Raw genomic sequence first — 19,087 nt, forward strand, 5'->3', positions numbered from 1 at the left:
TGCTCCATCCCCCTGCCCGCTCTCCATCCCAGCCCTTCTGGTGCATCTTCCTGCCTCCCTGCAGCTCTGTCCCTTGAGCCCCCCCCTGCAGGCAGCTCTGTTCTCTCCGGTTGCCTTATCCCTAAGTGAGAGGGTGTTTTGTGGCCCCTCCGAGAGCTCTGTGTGTGCCCCTCGCCATGCAGCAATCCCATGCAGGGAGCACCAAGCCCACCAGCAAACCCACGCGGGGTGTTAATAGACCCCCCCAGGAGCTGGCGTTGCCCCCCGACCTGCCCTCGTCCGCATGGAGCCGGCCCCTCCTGTCTCCCCCCCATTTAATCCTTTGAAAATTTGTTTTCCATCACTCACACTGTGAAAGCTCATTTGCAGCACCGATCCCTGCTCCCTTGTCCTTCGGTGGCACGAGTGACATTTAGAGGCTGTTGAAGATGAGCCCTGGCTCCCTCCCTCCCCCTGGGCTCCTGTGGCTGCGGAGCCTTTGGGCTGGAGGAGCATCCTGAGTCGCTGCCTCCTGCCCTGGGCAGCAGTGCCGGGGGGATGCCGCGCTCTCAGGGCTCTTCCTCAGCAAAACGCAGTTTGCGAGGAGCAGAAATGCTCCTGGGCCTGAGTCCTGAGTTGTCAGTGGGTCTGTGCTTGGTCTGGGGGCGACCGCAGGCAGCGACACAAAGTGCTCCAGGGAGCAGCAGGACCATTGGTGAGGCCGCCCCTCGCTGAGTGGGTTCAGTTTTGGGCCCCTCACCCCAAAAAGGCCATTGAATGACTCGAGCGTGGCCAGAGAAGGGCAACGGAGCTGGGGCAGGGTCTGGAGCACAGGTCTGCTGGGGAGCGGCTGGGGGAACTGGGGGGGTTCAGTCTGGAGAAGAGGAGGCTGAGGGGAGACCTCCTGCCCTCTGCAACTCCCTGCCAGGAGGGGGCAGAGAGGGGGGATGAGTCTCAAGCCAAGGCCCCAGCGCCAGGCCCCGAGGGAATGGCCTCAAGCTGCCCAGGGCAGGGTCAGGCTGGCTCTGAGGAAGGATTTCTGTGCAGAAGGGGCTGTTGGGCGTTGGAATGGGCTGCCCAGGGCAGGGGGGAGTCCCCGGGATCCCTGGAGGGGTTGAAGAGTCGGGCTGAGCCAGCGCTGAGGGATCTGGGGGAGTTGGGAACGGTCAGGGTGAGGGTCATGGCTGGGCTGGAGGAGCTGCAAGGGCTTTTCCAACCCGGATGATTCTGATTCTGTGACCAGAGTGGTGTCTGGAGGGCTCTGCTGCAAGAACCTATTAGTGAGGTGCATTAAGCCAAGGTTTGTCATCCCGCTGCTGCATTCAGGGAAGAGAAGCAGCCAGGTGGAGGGCTGCCCAGTGCAGCTGGCTTCTGCTGGTCCCTGGTGTTGATCGTGTCCCTCACCAGGGTTTTGTCACACAGATCTGCTCACAGACCCTGTCTTGCCTGTCTCCTGCGTGGCTCGGCATTAGTGCTTCAAGGGGAACACGAGGGATGTGTGTGTGAAGAGACATCAAGGTCACAGGGGTCCCTTTGCTGGGGTCTCGTGGCTGCTGGTAGCCAAGCTTGGCTGCTCTCTCTCCATCGCAGCCACATGGGACGTGTTTTGAGGCTCAGTTAAGCCACTCTTGTCCCGGTTAACATCAGGTACCTGCTTGGCCAGTCCAGAGCTGTTCTGCAGCGTGCCTGTGCCTGTCCCTCTTCCAGAGCACCTGCGGCTGTAAATGGGCTGGGGGAACCGTTGCCCTGTTGCAGAGTGTGGAAGAAATGTGGCCTCCTTGTCCCTGCAGAGATCCCGGCTGGGTGCAGAGCTGCATCAGCACCTGGGATGCCCTTGGGGAAGTGGCTGTTGGCTGGCAGACTTTAATCCCTGGTGATTTGCTGGTCCCCAGTTTTGTGGGGACAGCTTGTGAGCCCTTGCCAGTGTGATGAGTTGCACGGCCTCTGCAGCTCTCCTCCAAAGGGACAGGACAGCTTGAGGAGTCCCTGCCCATGCTGTGGTCTCCATGCAGAGCTGAGGTGACCGACACCTTCTCATGGGCTGACAGTGACGGATGTTTGACCTGAAAATTGCCAGGGATGCCCTGAAAGCAAAGCAGGTCGGCTGGGGAGCGCATGGGGAGGTGTTGTGGGCACTGGGGCGGGCAGCAGCAGCTCCCCGGGGTCATGGTCTCAGGCAGGAGACCTGGCTTCCAGGCACAGGGTGGCTTCACAGACGGAAGATGAGAGTTTTGGCTTGAAAGAAGCTGTCTTGCTTTCAGGGTCTGCTCGCCTGCTTTAACATTTGAGGGCATGTAGCCAGGCTGCTTTATGGTGTGGGGGATTCAGATTCACACTTCTGTGATGCTTGCCTCCTCCCCGTCTTTTTTTGCAGTCCATCTGGCTGGTTGATAGCACTTCAGGCTTCTGCACAGTCCCCCACCCATGACCCACCGGGTTCTTCCACTGCGATTCATCCTTCGGGTTAGGATTTTGGGGCCTGCCTGGTGTGGGAGACACAGAGGAGTGGAGGGATAGGGAGAGGATGACAGCCTCCCAGCCAGGGAGTGAGGGATGGGTGTCCTCTCCTTGGGAAGGCATTTAAGCACACTTTGTTTCCACGAGTTCAATGGGATCTAAACAAGAGGTTAATTACTCTGTGGAATTAGGGATGCTTTCCTGAATGGTGGGTGAATGGAAGGGATAATAAGTCAAGCCCGCTTAAAACCTTTTGTCTTTTGTTTAGTTTTAGTGCTTGTCAAACTCCAATGACTTGTTAGCACTTTGAAGAAAGGGCATCTTGGTTAAATATTCAGCAGTCCATTCATTAAGGTTTGAGTGTGGACTATAAACATCATTTGAGACACCCAATGGATCTTCAGCAAACTCAAGGGAGAGCAGGCCTGGTGTTCCCCAGCATCCCAGGGCAAAAACCAAGCAGGAAAAATCCCTTTCTGCCCCTTCACTTTGGTTTCTTTCTACTCCTCAGAAGGAAAGCAACCCTAAAGGTTTTCCACAGGCATTGTGAAGATGCAAAAAGGAAAGACAAGCCTAACTAAGAAAATTAAACTCTTTGCCAGTAAACTATTTTTTTTGTTAATTGGTTAGTTTTAGTTTTCTGGAGGCAGACATTTCCAGGCTTGATGCTTTCAGAAGAGGATGGAGAAACAGCCAGGGTCTTAATGTGTGCAGGTAATGCTACTGAGGGTCATTTCCCAAGCATTCCTGCCTTTTCCTGTCCTTTCCCATCTGCCGTTCCTCAAGGGGGCTCATCCTTCTTATTGCTGCAAAAAATAGACAATTTTGCCATTGGAAAGTACCACAGTCCTGAATCTGTACTACTGTTTGAAATGTTGGACGTCATCTGGTTTAGTCCTGGCCTTGGCAAAACGGCTACAGGTGTTTCTCTCTGCCAAGGGTTTGGCTTTTTCTCACCAGAATGTTCCTCTTAAGGCTGAAATAGCCCCAGAGCTGCTCTTTCCCTTTAAATGTAAAAATACGAAGAACCCCTGATCTCCTTCCTATGAGCATTTGAGTTTGTCGTCTCAGCACTTTAAATTAAGCCTCACGCCTCAATTATTTCCCTTTCCTTTTAACCAAAGCCCCGCGTGGTGCGGAGCAGCTGTGTCACCTCCCTGGTTCCCTTTTGGCTCCTTCCTCGCTGATCCCCCGGGCACGGGCAGCCCACCCATTCCAGCTGGGGCTCCGGAGGGCGCTCCCCTCTGGCCAGGCTCGGGTCAGGATGTTCCCCCAGGGGCGGTTTATTCCCGTGGCAAAGTGATGTGGGTGCAGATTAAGCTGGGCTTGGTGGGGTGGGTGTGCGAGTTGTACCCAGCCCCAGGCGTGGATGCTGGGAAGGCAGGCAAGACCTGGTAGATCCATGTTTTCTGGTTTTTTTTTAATTGTGGTGGAGCCTGGGTGTTGCTCTGACATCTTCCCAGGGTCTCAGGTTCTCACTTACACCCTGCCAAATTTCGGGCAGGAGGAATCCAGGCAAAAAAGCTTGTGTGTGATGGGGGAGGAAAAGAAGAGATTTATGTGAAAAGAGCAAAAGGAGATCCAGAATCAGAGGCCAAGTGTTGCCGTCAAGTTGTGCTGTTGTGTGGATGACGGTATTTTACTAGGCCTAGGGTGTATTTATAGAGGAACATAAATCATAGGCACATGCCCTGTTCCGAGCGCCGCACACCTCCACTATGTGTATCTCTAATTAACCAGCCATGGAGCGGGAAGCAGGATTGGAGCCCACAACCCCAGCACCGCTCGCCAACAAAGCCGTGCTCTCCATCCTAGCAGTGCCTACATTTATCTTTCCTGCAGCAGTGTTTAAAGTGAAAAGGGAGTATCAGGAGAGTTTGATAGGATCCAATTAAATTCCAGCAGATAAAATAATGATGAATTGCAGTTGAGCCCTGGCGAGACGCGATGTACATTACTGCCGTCCCCGTAGTGCGGGGAAGGAGTTGAGGTCATCAACTACAGAAAAATAGGACACAGCTGCAGCCCAAGCGCTCCTCCAGCAACGCAGCCCAGGGGGATGGTGCGTGTGGGAGGGAGGGGGGCTGCAGGGGGAATTTGGATATGGGGGTTTGCTCGCAGGAGCAGCCCCTCGCTGCCTTCCTCGGGGCCGGGTTGTGCAGGTTGTGGCTGGAGTGGGGTGGATGCCCCACGGCAGGGGTCTGACGGCTGCGGGGCCTCGTCCGGGTGGGAAAGGGCTAGTGCCTTGGCTAGTTGGTGCAGTTCTGTCAGGAGCATCCCGAAGTGCATCTCAGTGTGATCTGCCTGCAGATTTGGGGTGTCCCCTCGCTGGCTGAGGCTCTGAGGGAACTGGGGGGGGTTTAGTCTGGAGAAGAGGAGGCTGAGGGGAGACCTCCTGGCCCTCTGCAACTCCCTGCCAGGAGGGGGCAGAGAGGGGGGATGAGTCTCTGGAGCCAAGGCCCCAGCGCCAGGCCCCGAGGGAATGGCCTCAAGCTGCCCAGGGCAGGGTCAGGCTGGCTCTGAGGAAGGATTTCTGTGCAGAAGGGGCTGTTGGGCGTTGGAATGGGCTGCCCAGGGCAGGGGGGAGTCCCCGGGATCCCTGGAGGGGTTGAAGAGTCGGGCTGAGCCAGCGCTGAGGGATCTGGGGGAGTTGGGAACGGTCAGGGTGAGGGTCATGGTTGGGCTGGAGGAGCTGCAAGGGCTTTTCCAACCCAGATAATTCTGGGATTCTGTCTGCTGGGAGTGCAGGTCCACAGGGGCACCTTCTCGGGGTGCTGAATCCCTCACCCCAAGGGCAGCTGGGCGGCTCTCGGTGCCCGTGGCTGCTAGCTGGTGGGTGAGCAGTGGACTTGCTGGAACCAAAAGTGAGACCCTCAGGTGAGGTGGCACCCACAGCTCTCGCAGCGTGCTGGGCATCCCCTGCACGGGAACAGAGCGGGTGTGCGAATCAGAGACATGAGAAGCGCGTGAGGTCATCAGCTGTTACTTGGGAAGATGCCTGAGATAAGTTTTGAGTGAAGAGCCTTGAGAAGGGCTTAGCAAGGGATTCTCTTGCCTGAACCACATCCTTGCAGAAGGAGACCTTGCTGGGAGTAGCTGTATGCAGGTTGGTGGGGCTGCTGCATCCTCCATCAGCCCTTCCGTGTTTGCCTTTAGGCTCTTCCAGAGAGGGACAGAAAGGCTGGGTGGGTTAGGTCAGGGGCCAGGCAGCTCACATCTCTCTTGCTGACTCAGTGACACCTTTTTTCCCATCCCGATGTGTGGACCATGCTGTGTGAGAACACTTCTCCTTTGGGCGCCGTTGTTCGCTCTGGGGGCTGTGCCGGGTGTGTTTTGCTCCCAGAGGAAACGTCTCTTTCCCGTCACTCGGCCTCGCAGCAGCTGCGGTGCCACATCCTCCTTCGGCACAGCTCGGGGTCCGGGTGCCTTCGCAGAGCAGAAAGTGATCTGATAGCAGGACTGCCCGGGTAGGTGCATCCCCCCTGCTCACACCCGTCCTGGCCTCCCTTCCCGTGGCTTATCCCAGATTGCTGCCAACCACAGCAATTGATTAACCAGGAAGTTAATAACAGTTAAATGTTTAATGGATGCTTAGCAATCTGTTAGCTAGAAGCAGGGAGGAGCCAGCGTGATGGGACCTGCTGGCTGGCCAGGGGATCTCATCTGCATCCCATGGGGTGGACAGATTGGTGAGCACCCCCAGCCTGATCCCTGCTGGTTGTGGGGTCTCCGGGGCTGGAAAGTGGCCACTGCTTTGCTCAGCTGCTGCGGCCTGGATGCTGCTGCCTGCCCGGCAGAAGCAGCTGCGAGGAGGCCTTTTGAAAATGTCCTTCAAAATGAGACGTGCTGTGGAAATCAGAGGGGGATCTGATGGATGTCGCCGTCTCGGGAGGCCGAGCCCTGAGCCCCTGTGGCTGCAGGTCCTGCCCGCACGCTGCCGCGCCGTGACTCCAGCTCCGGCATCCCGCAGGGACCGCTAACGGCATCCCAGCCGTGGAGCAGCTGCCCGTTTCTGCAGGGCAGGTGAGAGGCCGCTGATGGACGTGCAGAGGCCAAGGACACGTTTTTCATTGACGTCCCTGTTCCCTTGGTGATCCCCCACCACCAGGGCCAGCCAGGGCGATGGCTCCTGCTCCTGCCTGCTGCTTCCCTCCGCACAGTCCTGCACTCCCGGCTGCTCCCCGCTGCCCGCTCCAGCTCCGTGTCGCCACAAATTCAGCAGCCTCAGCACAGGATCCTTTCCCCGAGGGACACTGTCTCTCGTGCAATTGCCCTGTTGCTTTCTCGGGGCTGGTGCATGAAGAGTTAATGCTTTCTCTCCCTCTTCCCCTATTCTTCTTCCTCCAGCCCACCTCCCAGAAGAACTAATTTCCAAAAGCAGCCGGGGCAGAGAGATGCAAATAAGTGTTTTGGACAGCTGCAGGCTGGATGCCTTCCCGAGATGCCAGGGCCCCAAATGAGACATGTCAGAGTACAAATTGAAAATGCCAATTTCACTTACGCTGCCACGTGGCTCGTCACAGCTAAATTCTGCTCCAGAGCCGCCACCTCCTTCCCAGCACGCGCTCCCTCCTGCTGCCAGGGGAAGGTCCCTGCTCACTGCTGCGGGTTTGGTCAGCTCCTCCTCATCGCCCTCTTGGAAATGTCCTTGGCTGGGTGTTGGATAGGGGAGGGTGAGCAGATCTGGCCTCCCAGCCCCGATCTGGCCCCGTCATCCCAGGCCTGGTGACAGGAGCGATGATGAGATGCTCTGGTTGTAGATGGCGTGTGGTGGAGACGTGGCTGAACATCCTCTGAGTTAGGTTAATGGTTGGACTAGATGATCTTCAAGGTCTTTTCCAACCTAGATGATTCTATGATTCTGTTCTATTATTCTAAATTAAACACTGCAAGAGGTGTCTGAGAGGCTCTGCATGATGCGGGGGGACGGGGCGCTCTCTGTAGAGGGCGGATGGTGGTGGAGCTGTTGGGCGCTCAAGAAAGGGTTGATTTTGCCGTTGGATGTCTTACACCTCACAGCTGCCATGTAGGGTTGATGAGCAGCAGCCTTTCTCCCCAGGGGAGGGCTGTGTTCTGGGGTCCTCCACCCTGCGTTTGTGTGCGGTGGTCCCTGGACCACTAGCCGAAAGCTGTGGAGGTGTAGCTGAGGACCAGGCTTGCCCTCTCATTCTCACCTTGTAGCGCTGAGGGAGGGCTGTGTTGCTGTGGCCGTGTCTCACTTGGGGTGTGGGCCCCGTTTTGGTCTGGAGAAGAGGAGGCTGAGGGGAGACCTCCTGGCCCTCTGCAACTCCCTGCCAGGAGGGGGCAGAGAGGGGGGATGAGTCTCTGGAGCCAAGGAGCCAGCGCCAGGCCCCGAGGGAATGGCCTCAAGCTGCCCAGGGCAGGGTCAGGCTGGCTCTGAGGAAGGATTTCTGTGCAGAAGGGGCTGTTGGGCGTTGGAATGGGCTGCCCAGGGCAGGGGGGAGTCCCCGGGATCCCTGGAGGGGTTGAAGAGTCGGGCTGAGCCAGCGCTGAGGGATCTGGGGGAGTTGGGAAGGGTCAGGGGGAGGGTCATGGTTGGGCTGGGGGAGCTGCAAGGGCTTTTCCAACTGGGATGGTTTTGGGACCCTGTCTCTTGCCACAGCCACCTGGGCATGCTGGCTTCCTTTGTGGGCCATGTCCCTGCCTCCCGTGGAGGGTGTCAAGCAGAGCAGACCCACTGGGGTGGCCCCTGGCAGGGGACAGATGTGCTCCGTGCGGCAGCAGCTGGGGCAGATGCTGAAGCCGCCTCCTCTGGGCACAGCACCGGCTCTGCAGAAGGTGACGCTCAGGCTGGCCGGCGGTGGTGGCAGGGCTGTGGCCAGCCCGCAGTCGAGTGAGCCGCGTCCGCCGCTCCCTAACAAACTCCAGCAACCCATGAATCATTCATTTAATCTCTCCTGACACGCCTGTCATTTTCTCGGGCAAGGAGCAGGGAATCTCTTGCCGAAGGAGGTCATTAGCTGTCAGGGACGGTTCCGACTGCCTTCCTGCCTTCGTATCGATTAAACCTTTCTGCCGGCGTGCAGGGACTGTGCAGGGAATATTGATGGGGCTGGGGCTCGGGTGTCGAGGTGGGCGAGAGGGGGTTGAGTGGGGAGGAGGCACTAGCAGGTCTGGAAGGAGCAACGGGGGTGGGTATGTCCAGAGAGCAGTGGGTGCTGGGGCCTGAGCGTGGAGTCCCCTGGAGCTGGGGGGCAGGATCCCCTGCTGTCACCTCCCCGCGGGGGAGCGTGGCGGTCGGAGTGGGGGTGCTGGTCCTGGAGTACAGCATGGGGTGGGGCTGGGAGCGGGGCAGCGGTGAGGGCGCTGGGTGTGGGCGCTCTCCCAAGACCTTTCCAAGGGCTGGTGTGGTGCCAGGCCGGTGCCTGGCTCTGTCCCACCCGCAGCCCTGTGCCTGCAGCTTGTGTTACGGGCGGTGGGGCTGGAGGGGACTGCAGGGGACATCCTCCCACCGGGTGGGAACCTGCTCCTGCCGTGTGCCCAGCCAGTCCTTCCCCGAGCTTCACTGGTGATGAGCGTGATCCCAAACGGGATCCTGAACATCCAGCTGAGCCTCCCTGGAGTGGGAGAACACAGGGGAGGGCTTGGGTGCTTCACGGGGAGAGGTACCTGTGTGCTGCAGAGACACCATCTGTCTCTGACTCTCCCAGCAGCAGCAGCTTCAGACCTTTGGGTTAATGGGTTTTGGGTCTGCTTAGAAACCCTCTATTTTGCTTATTTGTCTTTTTTTTTGCTGCTCCAGTCTACTGGTTTGTGTGTGCTATGTGCAGTGCTTTGAGCAGTGGCTGTTAGCCCTGTCTGTTCCTAGCCAGCGAGTCTGGACCAGGCCCCCATCCCTCCCCTCTGGGTTGATGGGAGTCACCCATGTCGTGGGGTCGTCCACCTCCCCCTGCCCCTCACCGGGGCATTTCGCCTCGCCGATTGACGGGCTCTGCCTCCTTCTGTCTCCTCCCGCAGTATTTCTACGAAGGGAACGACATCAGCGACCTGCCAGTCAACTTGTCCGTGGTCTGGAACGGGAACTTCGTTATCGACAATCCCCAGAACATCCAGGGTGAGTTGGGATGGGCCCGGGGGGTGGGAAAGCAGCTGAGTGCCCCCCGCAGCCTCCAGCCCACCCCTCTGCCCCGCCACGACTGCAGTTTGCACTGCTTGGGGAGTGAAGGATGCTCCGGCTGCAGCCCTCAGGCGGGTTTCTAAGAGGCTTTTCTCCAAGAAGCTTTGGCAGAGAGCCCAGGGGTGCTGGTGCCTCCTGCCCGTGGGGGTTTGTGCCCCGGGGAGCTTTTGGCAGGCAGCGGGAGGGGGCGAGAGCCGATGGCCTTGTCCCCAAACCGCTGTGCCCATGGGCTGGGGGAGCCCCGCTGACCCCCGCCCTCCCGTTCCAGCCCACCTGTACAAGTGCTCGGCGCTGCGGGAGAGCTGCGGGCTGTGCCTCAAGGCCGACCCGCGCTTCGAGTGCGGCTGGTGCGTGTCGGAGAAGCGCTGCTCGCTGCGGCAGCACTGCCTGGCCTACGAGAGCAGCTGGATGCACGCCAGCAGCGGCAACAGCCGCTGCACCGACCCCAAGATCACCAAGGTACGGGGCTGGGCTGGGCGGGGGCGCCGAGGTGGGGATGGGGCTCTCCGGTGACACCTCACAGCAGCCGCATCTGCTCGGTGTTTAGGACTGAGCATCTCTTGTCGCTTCTTCCATTTCCAAGGCTGAAACGCTCTCTCCACCACCCCCGTGCCCTGGGCTTTGGGGCCCGTCTCTGAGATTCCCCCCACTCCTCCATGTGACCGGAGGATCCCGGCAAAGCCGTGACTCCGTGTTGCTCCTCCTCGTGTCACCGTGCTTACCCGGGCCGGTAGTTCATCATCATCATCATCATCCCCCTTCCCTGACGGCTTTTATGACCTTCGCTTAATAAGATTGTATATATTAATGTTCACATGCCTGTCAGGCCGGGCTCCAAGCGCACAGGGAGGGACTGGTGGGTATTTCTGCTGGATACCTTCTGTTTCCCCACAGCTGGCCGGGCCTCGCTGCTGTTAATTACAGGAGTCTTAGCGCAGGATAGGATCTGTTTGGGTTTCAGTGTCTTATCTGGTGGAAGCTGGAAATGAGAGTTGTGTGTTTTCCCTGCACCACCTGCCCCCCACTGGGCACATCCCTGCCTGTGGGAAATACTGCCTGCAGAGAGCGGCCTGGGGCTGGTGGGGTGCTGGCAGGAGAAGGGGTCTGCTCCTGGGGGAGTGGGGTCGAGCCCCAGCAGAGGCCTGCTGTTGTGTGTGGGACTGCGGGGCTCCCCGTCCCTGGTGGCTCGGGCTGAGCTTCCCAAAGCTGGTCCCCTGGGGATGGTGGCAGTGCCTGGGCCCTGCCCAGGGTGGCCTCGCTGTCGGCTGGTCCCTGTCCTCTTGTGCTCACGTGGCCACGGCTACAGGCATCCACACACCTCGCTCACAGCAGCTTCCCAGCTTCCAGCCTCAGTAGCAACTCTCCCACCCTGAATCCTTAGGAAAATTTGCAGTAACTGCAGGTGCAGCAGAAACAGATCTGTTAGTAGGTGAGCTTGACCTTGGTGCTGCTCTGCGTTGGTGCCCCGGGAGGTGGCGGGGATGTGCCTGGCCGTTGGTGTGATGCTCCTCTGGGCGCCTGCCTGGTGCCTGCTTCTTCCCACAGCCCCTGTCCTGCACCCCGGGCTGTGGGCAGGCTTGGGAACGGTCCAGAGAGCAGCCTGATGCAGAGAGGGCACACGGGGTGGCAGGGGAAAGGTCTGGAATGGTGATTTCAGGAGGAGCTGGAGCCTCCTTCCTGCCCAGCCCACCGAGGTGCGGCTGCAGGGTGGTGGGGCTGTGCTGGGAGGTGACCCCCATTCTTTACCCGTGAAGAACCGCTCAGCCATCGCTTGGTGACGGGGACAAGCCCCCTCCAAACCTCTGCAGGGTCCTGCCCAGGGCTGGCTGTGACTCTCAGAGCGATATCCCCTCCCCCGGGATGGGGGAACCCCTCAGCCTCGGCACCTCCTGGCCCTGCTGCGGCTGCCGGAGCTGGGAGCAAACCCACTGCTTGGGCCTTTTGCTTGTTGATGTAAAAGGATCCTGTGAAACCAATTAGCAGAAAAGCAGCGGTGTTTGTCGGGGCCAGGGGTTTGGAGGTGGAGAGGGGAAGGGGGAGGCTCGAGTAGCCCCCGCTCTCCTCTCCAGCTCCCTCCTCCCACACACCTTGTTTAGCCGTGACCTCCCCGTGCTGGGCAGCCAGCGATGTCACTCCGTTCCTGGGCTCATTTCTCCCCGAGCGCGTGGCCCTTGTCAGCTTTGCCGCAGAGGAGGAGGAATCGAACATGCCGGAGCAGCTTTTAACACTCATTTAGAAACACCAAACAAACAGCCGCCCATTGCCAGCCACCCTGGCGGAGCTTGATTTAGGGGGAAGACCCAACCTGATGCTGGCTGCAGCTGCCATAGTGAGCTCTGATCTTGGACTTGGGCAGGGGCTGGGCTGGGTTTAGGCGAACGGCGGTTCCCCGCAGCCCCGGCGGGTTTTGTTGCCGTGTTAGTTGTGAGTTGGGGCTGCCTCGGCGGGTGCGGGTCCCAGCTCTGATGCTGCCCCTGTTTGAGCGTGCTGAAGGTGATCCCCCCACGGCAAATCTCCAGGATGGAGCTCACCCCAGACGCTCTGGCTGCAGCGGGACTGTGCAGAACCAGCCCCTGGCCCCGTGTGGTCCATCGGGGCTGGGGCTGTGGACAATGCCTGATGCTGCGTTTCCCCCCACTCCGCTCATCCACCTTTCCTCGCTGCGGGGGTGATGTCCAGGAGTGAGCTTTGTGCAGGGAAAAGGAGGAGGAGGAGGAGGCTCCAGCTGGCTCAGGCCCCAGGTTTGCAGCCGTCCATATTTGCCAGGAATGCAAAGAGCTTGGTCGTGGTGTGGGCATGGCCATAGCGAGAGCCTGCCCAGGGCTGAGCGCTGGCAGGGCCGCTCCCGTGCTAGAGGGGATCTCTGCCAGCAGGAGCACGAGCAGAGGGCATCACCTGGGAAAAACGGTCCCTTTTCCTGGATCAGGGTGCACCTTCCTCCTGGACCGACCCAGTCTGCGTTACTCTCTTCCTCACCTGCTGCTTGCAGCTGCCTCTTCCCCTGCTCTGTCTTGGCGTCACCAGGGACCTAGCACTGTCCCCTGTCTCAGCCAGGATGCACATCTCTGCCATTCACAGAATCCTCTGAGTTGGAAAAGCCCTTGCAGCTCCTCCGGTCTAACCATGACCCTCCCCCTGACCCTTCCCAACTCCCCCAGATCCCTCAGCGCTGGCTCAGCCCGACTCTTCAACCCCTCCAGGGATCCCGGGGACTCCCCCCTGCCCTGGGCAGCCCATTCCAACGCCCAACAGCCCCTTCTGCACAGAAATCCTTCCTCAGAGCCAGCCTGACCCTGCCCTGGGCAGCTTGAGGCCATTCCCTCGGGGCCTGGCACTGGGGCCTTGGCTCCAGAGACTCATCCCCCCTCTCTGCCCCCTCCTGGCAGGGAGTTGCAGAGGGCCAGGAGGTCTCCCCTCAGCCTCCTCTTCTCCAGACTGAACCCCCCCAGTTCCCTCATTCATCCCAGTTAGTGCTGCAGATGGGCTCTGGGCCCTGGGGATGGTGTAAATCTACCTGTAATTGCCTGGTTGGAGGCAGTGGTGGGCCCACACCTCTGCTCATCCCTCATCCCACTGCCGTTTGTCAGGCCACACCTGTCTGCTTTATTGGGCATCATCCTGGTAAATGAGGCGTAGCGCCAGGGTGAGCTCCTCTCCCTTCCTAGTTGGGCTTGGCACAGGGTTTGCCAGCGGAGAGAAACTCTTTTCCCCACTGCCTGCCTCATGCAGGGACCCAGTGGAGATGCTTTCTTCTCTGAGGAGATGTTGGATGTGGGGACCTCATCCCTGGGGACATGGGATCTGGCCAAAAGCCAGGCTGATCCATGTGCTTCCGAGTGGCTCACAGTGCCTTGTCTCCTTCCTACCCATGTCCTTGTCACCTGCTGGGTGGCTCCATCTGCAGCGGGGTGTCCAAATCTCAACTCTCTGCTTGGACACACCTGCTGGCTTGTTCCTGGGGGGATTTGTGGATGTGGCTGTCATTTGGGAGATCTTTCCCACTCTCTGGGCTCCTTACAGACACGCTGACATTTATCATCACCCTTCTGCTCCTCGCTGCTCGCAGGGGGTTAACACACATCCCGCGGCTGCCCGGGCTGCAGCCTGTCCAAGTGGGGTGTCCCCACGGCTGATGTCCCCTGCTCTTTCCTAGCTGTCCCCTGAGACTGGCCCCAGGCAAGGAGGGACCCGTCTGACCATCACCGGCGAGAACCTGGGCCTGAAGTTTGAAGATGTTCGCTGGGGCGTCCGAGTCGGCAGAGTGGTCTGCATCCCCATCGAGAGCGAGTACATCAGCGCCGAGCAGTAAGTGTCCGGCGAGGGGTGGCCGTGCTCCAGATCACCTCAGTAGGTCAGGGACAAGGGGTGCCTGTGGCTGCAGAAGGCATGGGGCGAACTGGGCTGAACTGGGAGAGAAGTACTTGCTGGTTGTGGTTGCTCTGGGAGGAGTCTAAAGGCTTTCGGGGAGCTCCCCCCCAGGCAAGGCCACTGCTTTGGTTTCTCATGAACCTGCTGACACCTGGGAGCTTTGTGTGGTGTCAGATCGGTCCCTTCCTGAAGCTGATCCGTCTCCGCTGTGGCACAGGGAGCATCTCAGTGCTGGGACACTGAGGGCTCCTTCCCCGCATCCCTTAGGATCGTGTGTGAAATCAGCGATGCCAGCCCCAGCAAGGTCCACGAGGCGCGGGTGGAAGTGTGCATCCGCAACTGCTCGCCCAGCTACCGGGCCGTGTCCCCCAAGAGCTTCACCTTCGTGGTAAGCCCCGTGCCGGGGGCAGGTGATGGCGGGTGGGTTTCGGTGAGTTGGGAAATCAGCCATCATTTCCCCAGATGGCAGGTGTTGGGTCACGCCCTTTGGATTTCTGACACTGCTTCGCCTCCCCGCAGCCCCGCTGGCACTGCTGGCCCTCAGCACCGTGCCCTGCCACCGTCCTACACGTCCCTCTCCTCTGTGGCCGCTCGGGGCTGCTTGGGGACTCGGGTTTCCATCCCCAGCCCGTCTAACCCCAGGGGTGACTCTTTTCCTTGGACAGACGCCCACTTTCTCCCGCGTGGTCCCAGCCCGGGGTCCCCTCTCCGGCGGCACCTGGATCGCCATCGAAGGCAGCCACCTCAACGCTGGCAGCAACGTCTCCGTGACCATCGGGGGACGGCCCTGCGCTTTTTCATGGTGAGGAGCACAGAGGGTGGTGGAGGACAGGCAGCGGGCTGCTCCGGAGGCAGCGGCACCCTCAGGTAGAGCAGCAGCCAGGAGGGACCCCAGGAGCCAAACCCCACGGGTGGCCGGAGACCGTCTTCCTCCGAAACCGCTGCGTGTCAGAGGCTTCAGGAAGAGCAGATTTTTCTCTAAAAGCACAAAGCCCTGAGGCATGAAGTGGATAATTTTTAGATTAGGGATGATAATGGAGCGGCTCTTTAAATATTTTCCTGCGGTAATTACTGGTTATCAGCCCTAATCGCTGCTGTTTGCAGCAGCCGTGCGATGGGAACGCTCAGGAGCTGCTCAGCCTTTCCCGGCTGCCTTTTGTTTCATTTCTTGGTTTGTTGGTTGTTTTTCCTTTTTCTCCTCCTTTCTTTTTTTGGCTCCATCCCCCCCTCCCCTGGCAGCTTCAGAAGGGGAGGGGGCTCCTGGGCAGCGCCCCCACCCTCGCCTCCCCCCTGCCCAGGTACTGACAGTTTGTGCGTTTCTGCCCCAGGAGAAGCGCCCGCGAGATCCGGTGCAGGACCCCCCCCGGACACACCCCCGGCGGCTCCCCCATCCTCATCAACATCAACCGGGCAGAGCTGAGCAACCCGGAGGTGAAGTACAACTACACGGAGGACCCCACCATCCAGAAAATTGATCCTGAGTGGAGCATCAACAGGTGAGTCGTGGGACACCTGCAGGGAGCTTGTGGGACGCGTCGGGGGCTGTTTGCTGCACGGATGCCCCCCTCCGGATGGGTACAGCTCCGTGCTGCTGCCATAGCCACCAGTAACTGCTGCGATAGCCACCAGTGCTGCTGCGATAGCCACCAGTGCTGCTGTGATAGCCACCAGTGCTGCTGCGATAGCCACCAGTGCTGCTGCCATAGCCACCAGTGCTGCTGCGATAGCCACCAGTAACTGCTGCGATAGCCACCAGTAACGGCTGCGATAGCCACCAGTAATGGCTGCGATAGCCACCAGTAACGGCTGCGATAGCCACCAGTGCTGCTGTGATAGCCACCAGTAACTGCTGTGATAGCCACCAGTAACGGCTGCGATAGCCACCAGTGCTGCTGCGATAGCCACCAGTAACTGCTGCGATAGCCACAGGGCCGTGCTCCGGAGACGTGGCACGAGGAGTGTGAGCGATGGCTTGGCACCGGGCCCCTGCTGAGTCCTGGCCTGCGGGGCTCAGCCTGGCAGGGGGCAAGAGCAGAGAGCGCTTTTGGATGTGCTTAATTTCAGCTTGACATTTGGCGGCGACAAATAAAATTAAAATATTTCCCGCCGGGGGATTTTTTTATTTTTTAAATGTTTACATATTTTTCTAAAAGGTTTGAGTTGGCTGGAGAGCAGGCGAAGGAATCCATTAAGAGCTAGTGCCAAGGGAAACCTTCCCCAGGGTGCTGATGAGGAGCGAGCTCCCCAGGGGCATGGCCGAGCTCCCCGGGACCGCGGGGCTTTTAACACCAAACCGTGGAGAAAAACCGTCAGGGCTCAGCCTGCCCTCGGCCCGCGTGGGGGAGGAGGGGGGGCACAGAGGACCTCCTCCTCCTCCTCCTCTTCCTCAGGATGCTTTCCCATTGCGGGTCTCCTTTAGCTTGGGAACTGTCTTCAGGCCCCAGAGGCGGACGCAGGGTGGGACGTCGGTGTTAATTAGCAGATTTTCTCTCTAGTTGATCAGCTGAGATGGTTTGGCCGGGGTGCACGCCAGATCCTGCCAGCCGCGGGGATGTCTGGGTGGGATAAGAGGTTCCCAGGGCGTTGTGGTTCGCCCGTGCTGGGGCAGATGGGTGTCCAGCTGGCGAGGGTGGGTGCTTCCCTCCCCGAAGAGGGGACCCAGTGCTGCGCTGCCTTTCCTAACCCCTCGCCTGCATGTCTGCAGTGGTGGGACGCTGCTGACCGTCACCGGCACCAACCTGGCCACCATCAAAGAGCCCAGGATCCGCGCCAAGTACTGCAGCTCTGAGAGGGAGAACGTAAGTGGTGCTGGCTGGGGCGGGGGGCAGAGCAGCAGGAGGAGGGGTGCCGTAGCTGTGCAGCGCAGGGCAGAAAGCACATTCCTTGCCCATCGGGGTGTGCAGAGGCTGAGGGCTGGGGGCTGCCACCGCACCGATCTCCCTGCAGAGCCTCCGGCCAGGCGCTGCCTGGAGAGGGCTGAGATCCGGGCGTGCAGAACTGAGGGGGGGTTTGTGGGATGGCTGCAGGGTAGTGGCAGAACGAGCCCATCCCCAGCCAGCTCCGGCCTGCCCCCCCTCCACATCCATTGCAGACAGGAGTCTCTCTCTGCCCTGGGGCGGGTTATAACAGCACAGGACAGAAGATCCCAAGCCCAAGCCCCATGTCCTTGTGAGATCCGATCCTGAGCTCCCTTTTGGGAGCTGGGTCTGACCTCTGTCCTTGCCTCCCGCAGAACTGCACCGTCTACAACGACACCACCATGGTGTGCTACGCGCCCTCCATCGACAACCCCGTGCGGAGCCCTCCGGAAGTCGGCGACCGCCCCGATGAGATCGGCTTCGTCATGGATAACGTCCAGGCCCTGCTGATCATCAACACCACCAACTTCGTCTACTACCCAGACCCCGTCTTTGAGCCCCTCAGCCCCACGGGGATGCTGGAGCTGAAGCCCAGCTCTCCCCTCATCCTCAAGGTAAGGCAGCGTGTGCCCAGGGGCAGAGGGGTAGGGATGTGTCCCTCTGCGGAGGTGGAAAAGCCCTGCGTTGTGAGAGCATGAATTTGCTTTATGTTGGGTTATTTTAAGCATTCCCCGTTGCAGGAGAACTGACAGTCTCGTTCCCTCAAAGGGCAGGAACCTGCTTCCTCCGGCTGCTGGTAACTCCCGCCTGAACTACACGGTGCTGATCGGAGACACTCCCTGCACCCTGACCGTCTCCGAGACCCAGCTCCTCTGCGAGTCCCCCAACCTCACCGGCCAGCACAAAGTCACCGTAAGTGCTGACATGGTGCCTTTGCTTCTCACGTCCCACGTGCCACAGAGTTCAGTCTTTAACCCGGCGCTGGTTCCCTGACGAGGACCAGATAGTTGGTGCACACACAGGAACATCTTCCTGCTCCCTGGACATCACTCTCCCTAATTTTGTCTTTGGTAGGACCAAATCCTTTTTCCCCTTCCCAGCCTGCTCAGTTCCTGTGCCCTGGCTGGTCCTGCCAACAGCCTCCCTTCCCTGCTGGGTGCCAAGGCAAGGGGGGGTTCCCACCCCGTCCCCCCGCTGCTGGCTCACACCGTGAGGAGGACTCCTTTGTTTGGGGGGTTGTAGCGTGGCAGCGCTCACGCTCCAGGACCCCGCCAGGTTGAAAGGGACCCAGCACGGTCCCCCCCCAGGCTCCCCACCCGTGGGGGAACTCTTTTCACATCCCATCTGTTACTGTAGTGTTGTCTGAACAAGACGTCAAACTCTCTCATCAAAAGCGCTGTGCTCAGCTCCGGCCGTTCCTGTGGTGCTCTTCATCCTTCCTGCCCCGGGCTGGGAGTCATCCCCCATTCCCCGCGCAGTGGGGAGGGCTGTCCTGGGCTCATCCCCATCCCCCTGACACCAGGTCCGTTTTTTTCCCCCCCACAATGGTGCAGATCAAGGCTGGGGGGTTCGAGTTCTCCCCGGGGACGCTACAGATCTACTCGGACAGCCTGCTCACCCTGCCCGCCATCATCGGCATCGGCGGCGGGGGGGGGCTGCTCCTCCTCATCATCATCATCGTCCTCATCGCCTACAAACGCAAGTCCCGGGATGCCGACCGGACCCTGAAACGCCTCCAGCTGCAGATGGACAACCTGGAGTCCCGCGTGGCCCTGGAGTGCAAAGAAGGTGAGGGATCCCCGTGCTGTTACCGTGGGGGTCTTGGAGGGTTTTGTACCATCCCAGAATCACCCAGGTTGGAAAAGACCTTGAAGATCACCCAGTCCAACCGTTAACTGTCCCGAGGCTCAGTGTGCTCCCACCCTTCCCCTGCTGCCTTCCAGAGGGGGAACGGGAACGGGCAAAGCTGCTTTGTCAGAGGAAGCAAACTCATTTTGGGTGGGATTTGGGGCTTTTTCCAGTTAAGAAATTCCCCTCCGTTTCTTCGAACAGGAGAAAAGAGAGCAAGAAGGGTAGCGAGAGCTGCCTGTGAGTGGGCAGTCGGTCTCTCATTATGTGACAGACGGATGCTGTGAAATTGGACAGAATTCCTTGTATGATCCTGCTGATAAAACCTAATTGCCCATTATCCCCCTGTGCTGGCTCCTGAGGCCCCGACCCTGCCAGCCACAGCCACAACCAGCCCGGGCGCTGTGGATGGAGCAGGCACCAAAACCAAGATCATAAA

General features: G+C 59.5%; 1 protein-coding gene across 1 annotated transcript in view; it reads left to right on the top strand.

Annotated features, from left to right (window-relative positions):
• Positions 1-19,087, top strand: part of PLXNA1 (plexin A1) — a 128,138-nt gene that overhangs the window by 75,811 nt on the left and 33,240 nt on the right. Inside the window, exons 11-20 of the mRNA XM_074914616.1 lie at positions 9,415-9,511; positions 9,843-10,033; positions 13,728-13,879; positions 14,210-14,330; positions 14,608-14,744; positions 15,271-15,438; positions 16,647-16,740; positions 17,175-17,414; positions 17,569-17,712; positions 18,354-18,588. Of these exons, the coding sequence (XP_074770717.1) occupies positions 9,415-9,511; positions 9,843-10,033; positions 13,728-13,879; positions 14,210-14,330; positions 14,608-14,744; positions 15,271-15,438; positions 16,647-16,740; positions 17,175-17,414; positions 17,569-17,712; positions 18,354-18,588 (1,579 nt within the window). The remainder of the gene's footprint in view (positions 1-9,414; positions 9,512-9,842; positions 10,034-13,727; positions 13,880-14,209; positions 14,331-14,607; positions 14,745-15,270; positions 15,439-16,646; positions 16,741-17,174; positions 17,415-17,568; positions 17,713-18,353; positions 18,589-19,087) is intronic.

The sequence above is a fragment of the Athene noctua genome, chromosome 10 (assembly GCF_965140245.1).
Source record: "Athene noctua chromosome 10, bAthNoc1.hap1.1, whole genome shotgun sequence".
NCBI classification, from domain to species: Eukaryota; Metazoa; Chordata; class Aves; order Strigiformes; family Strigidae; genus Athene; species Athene noctua.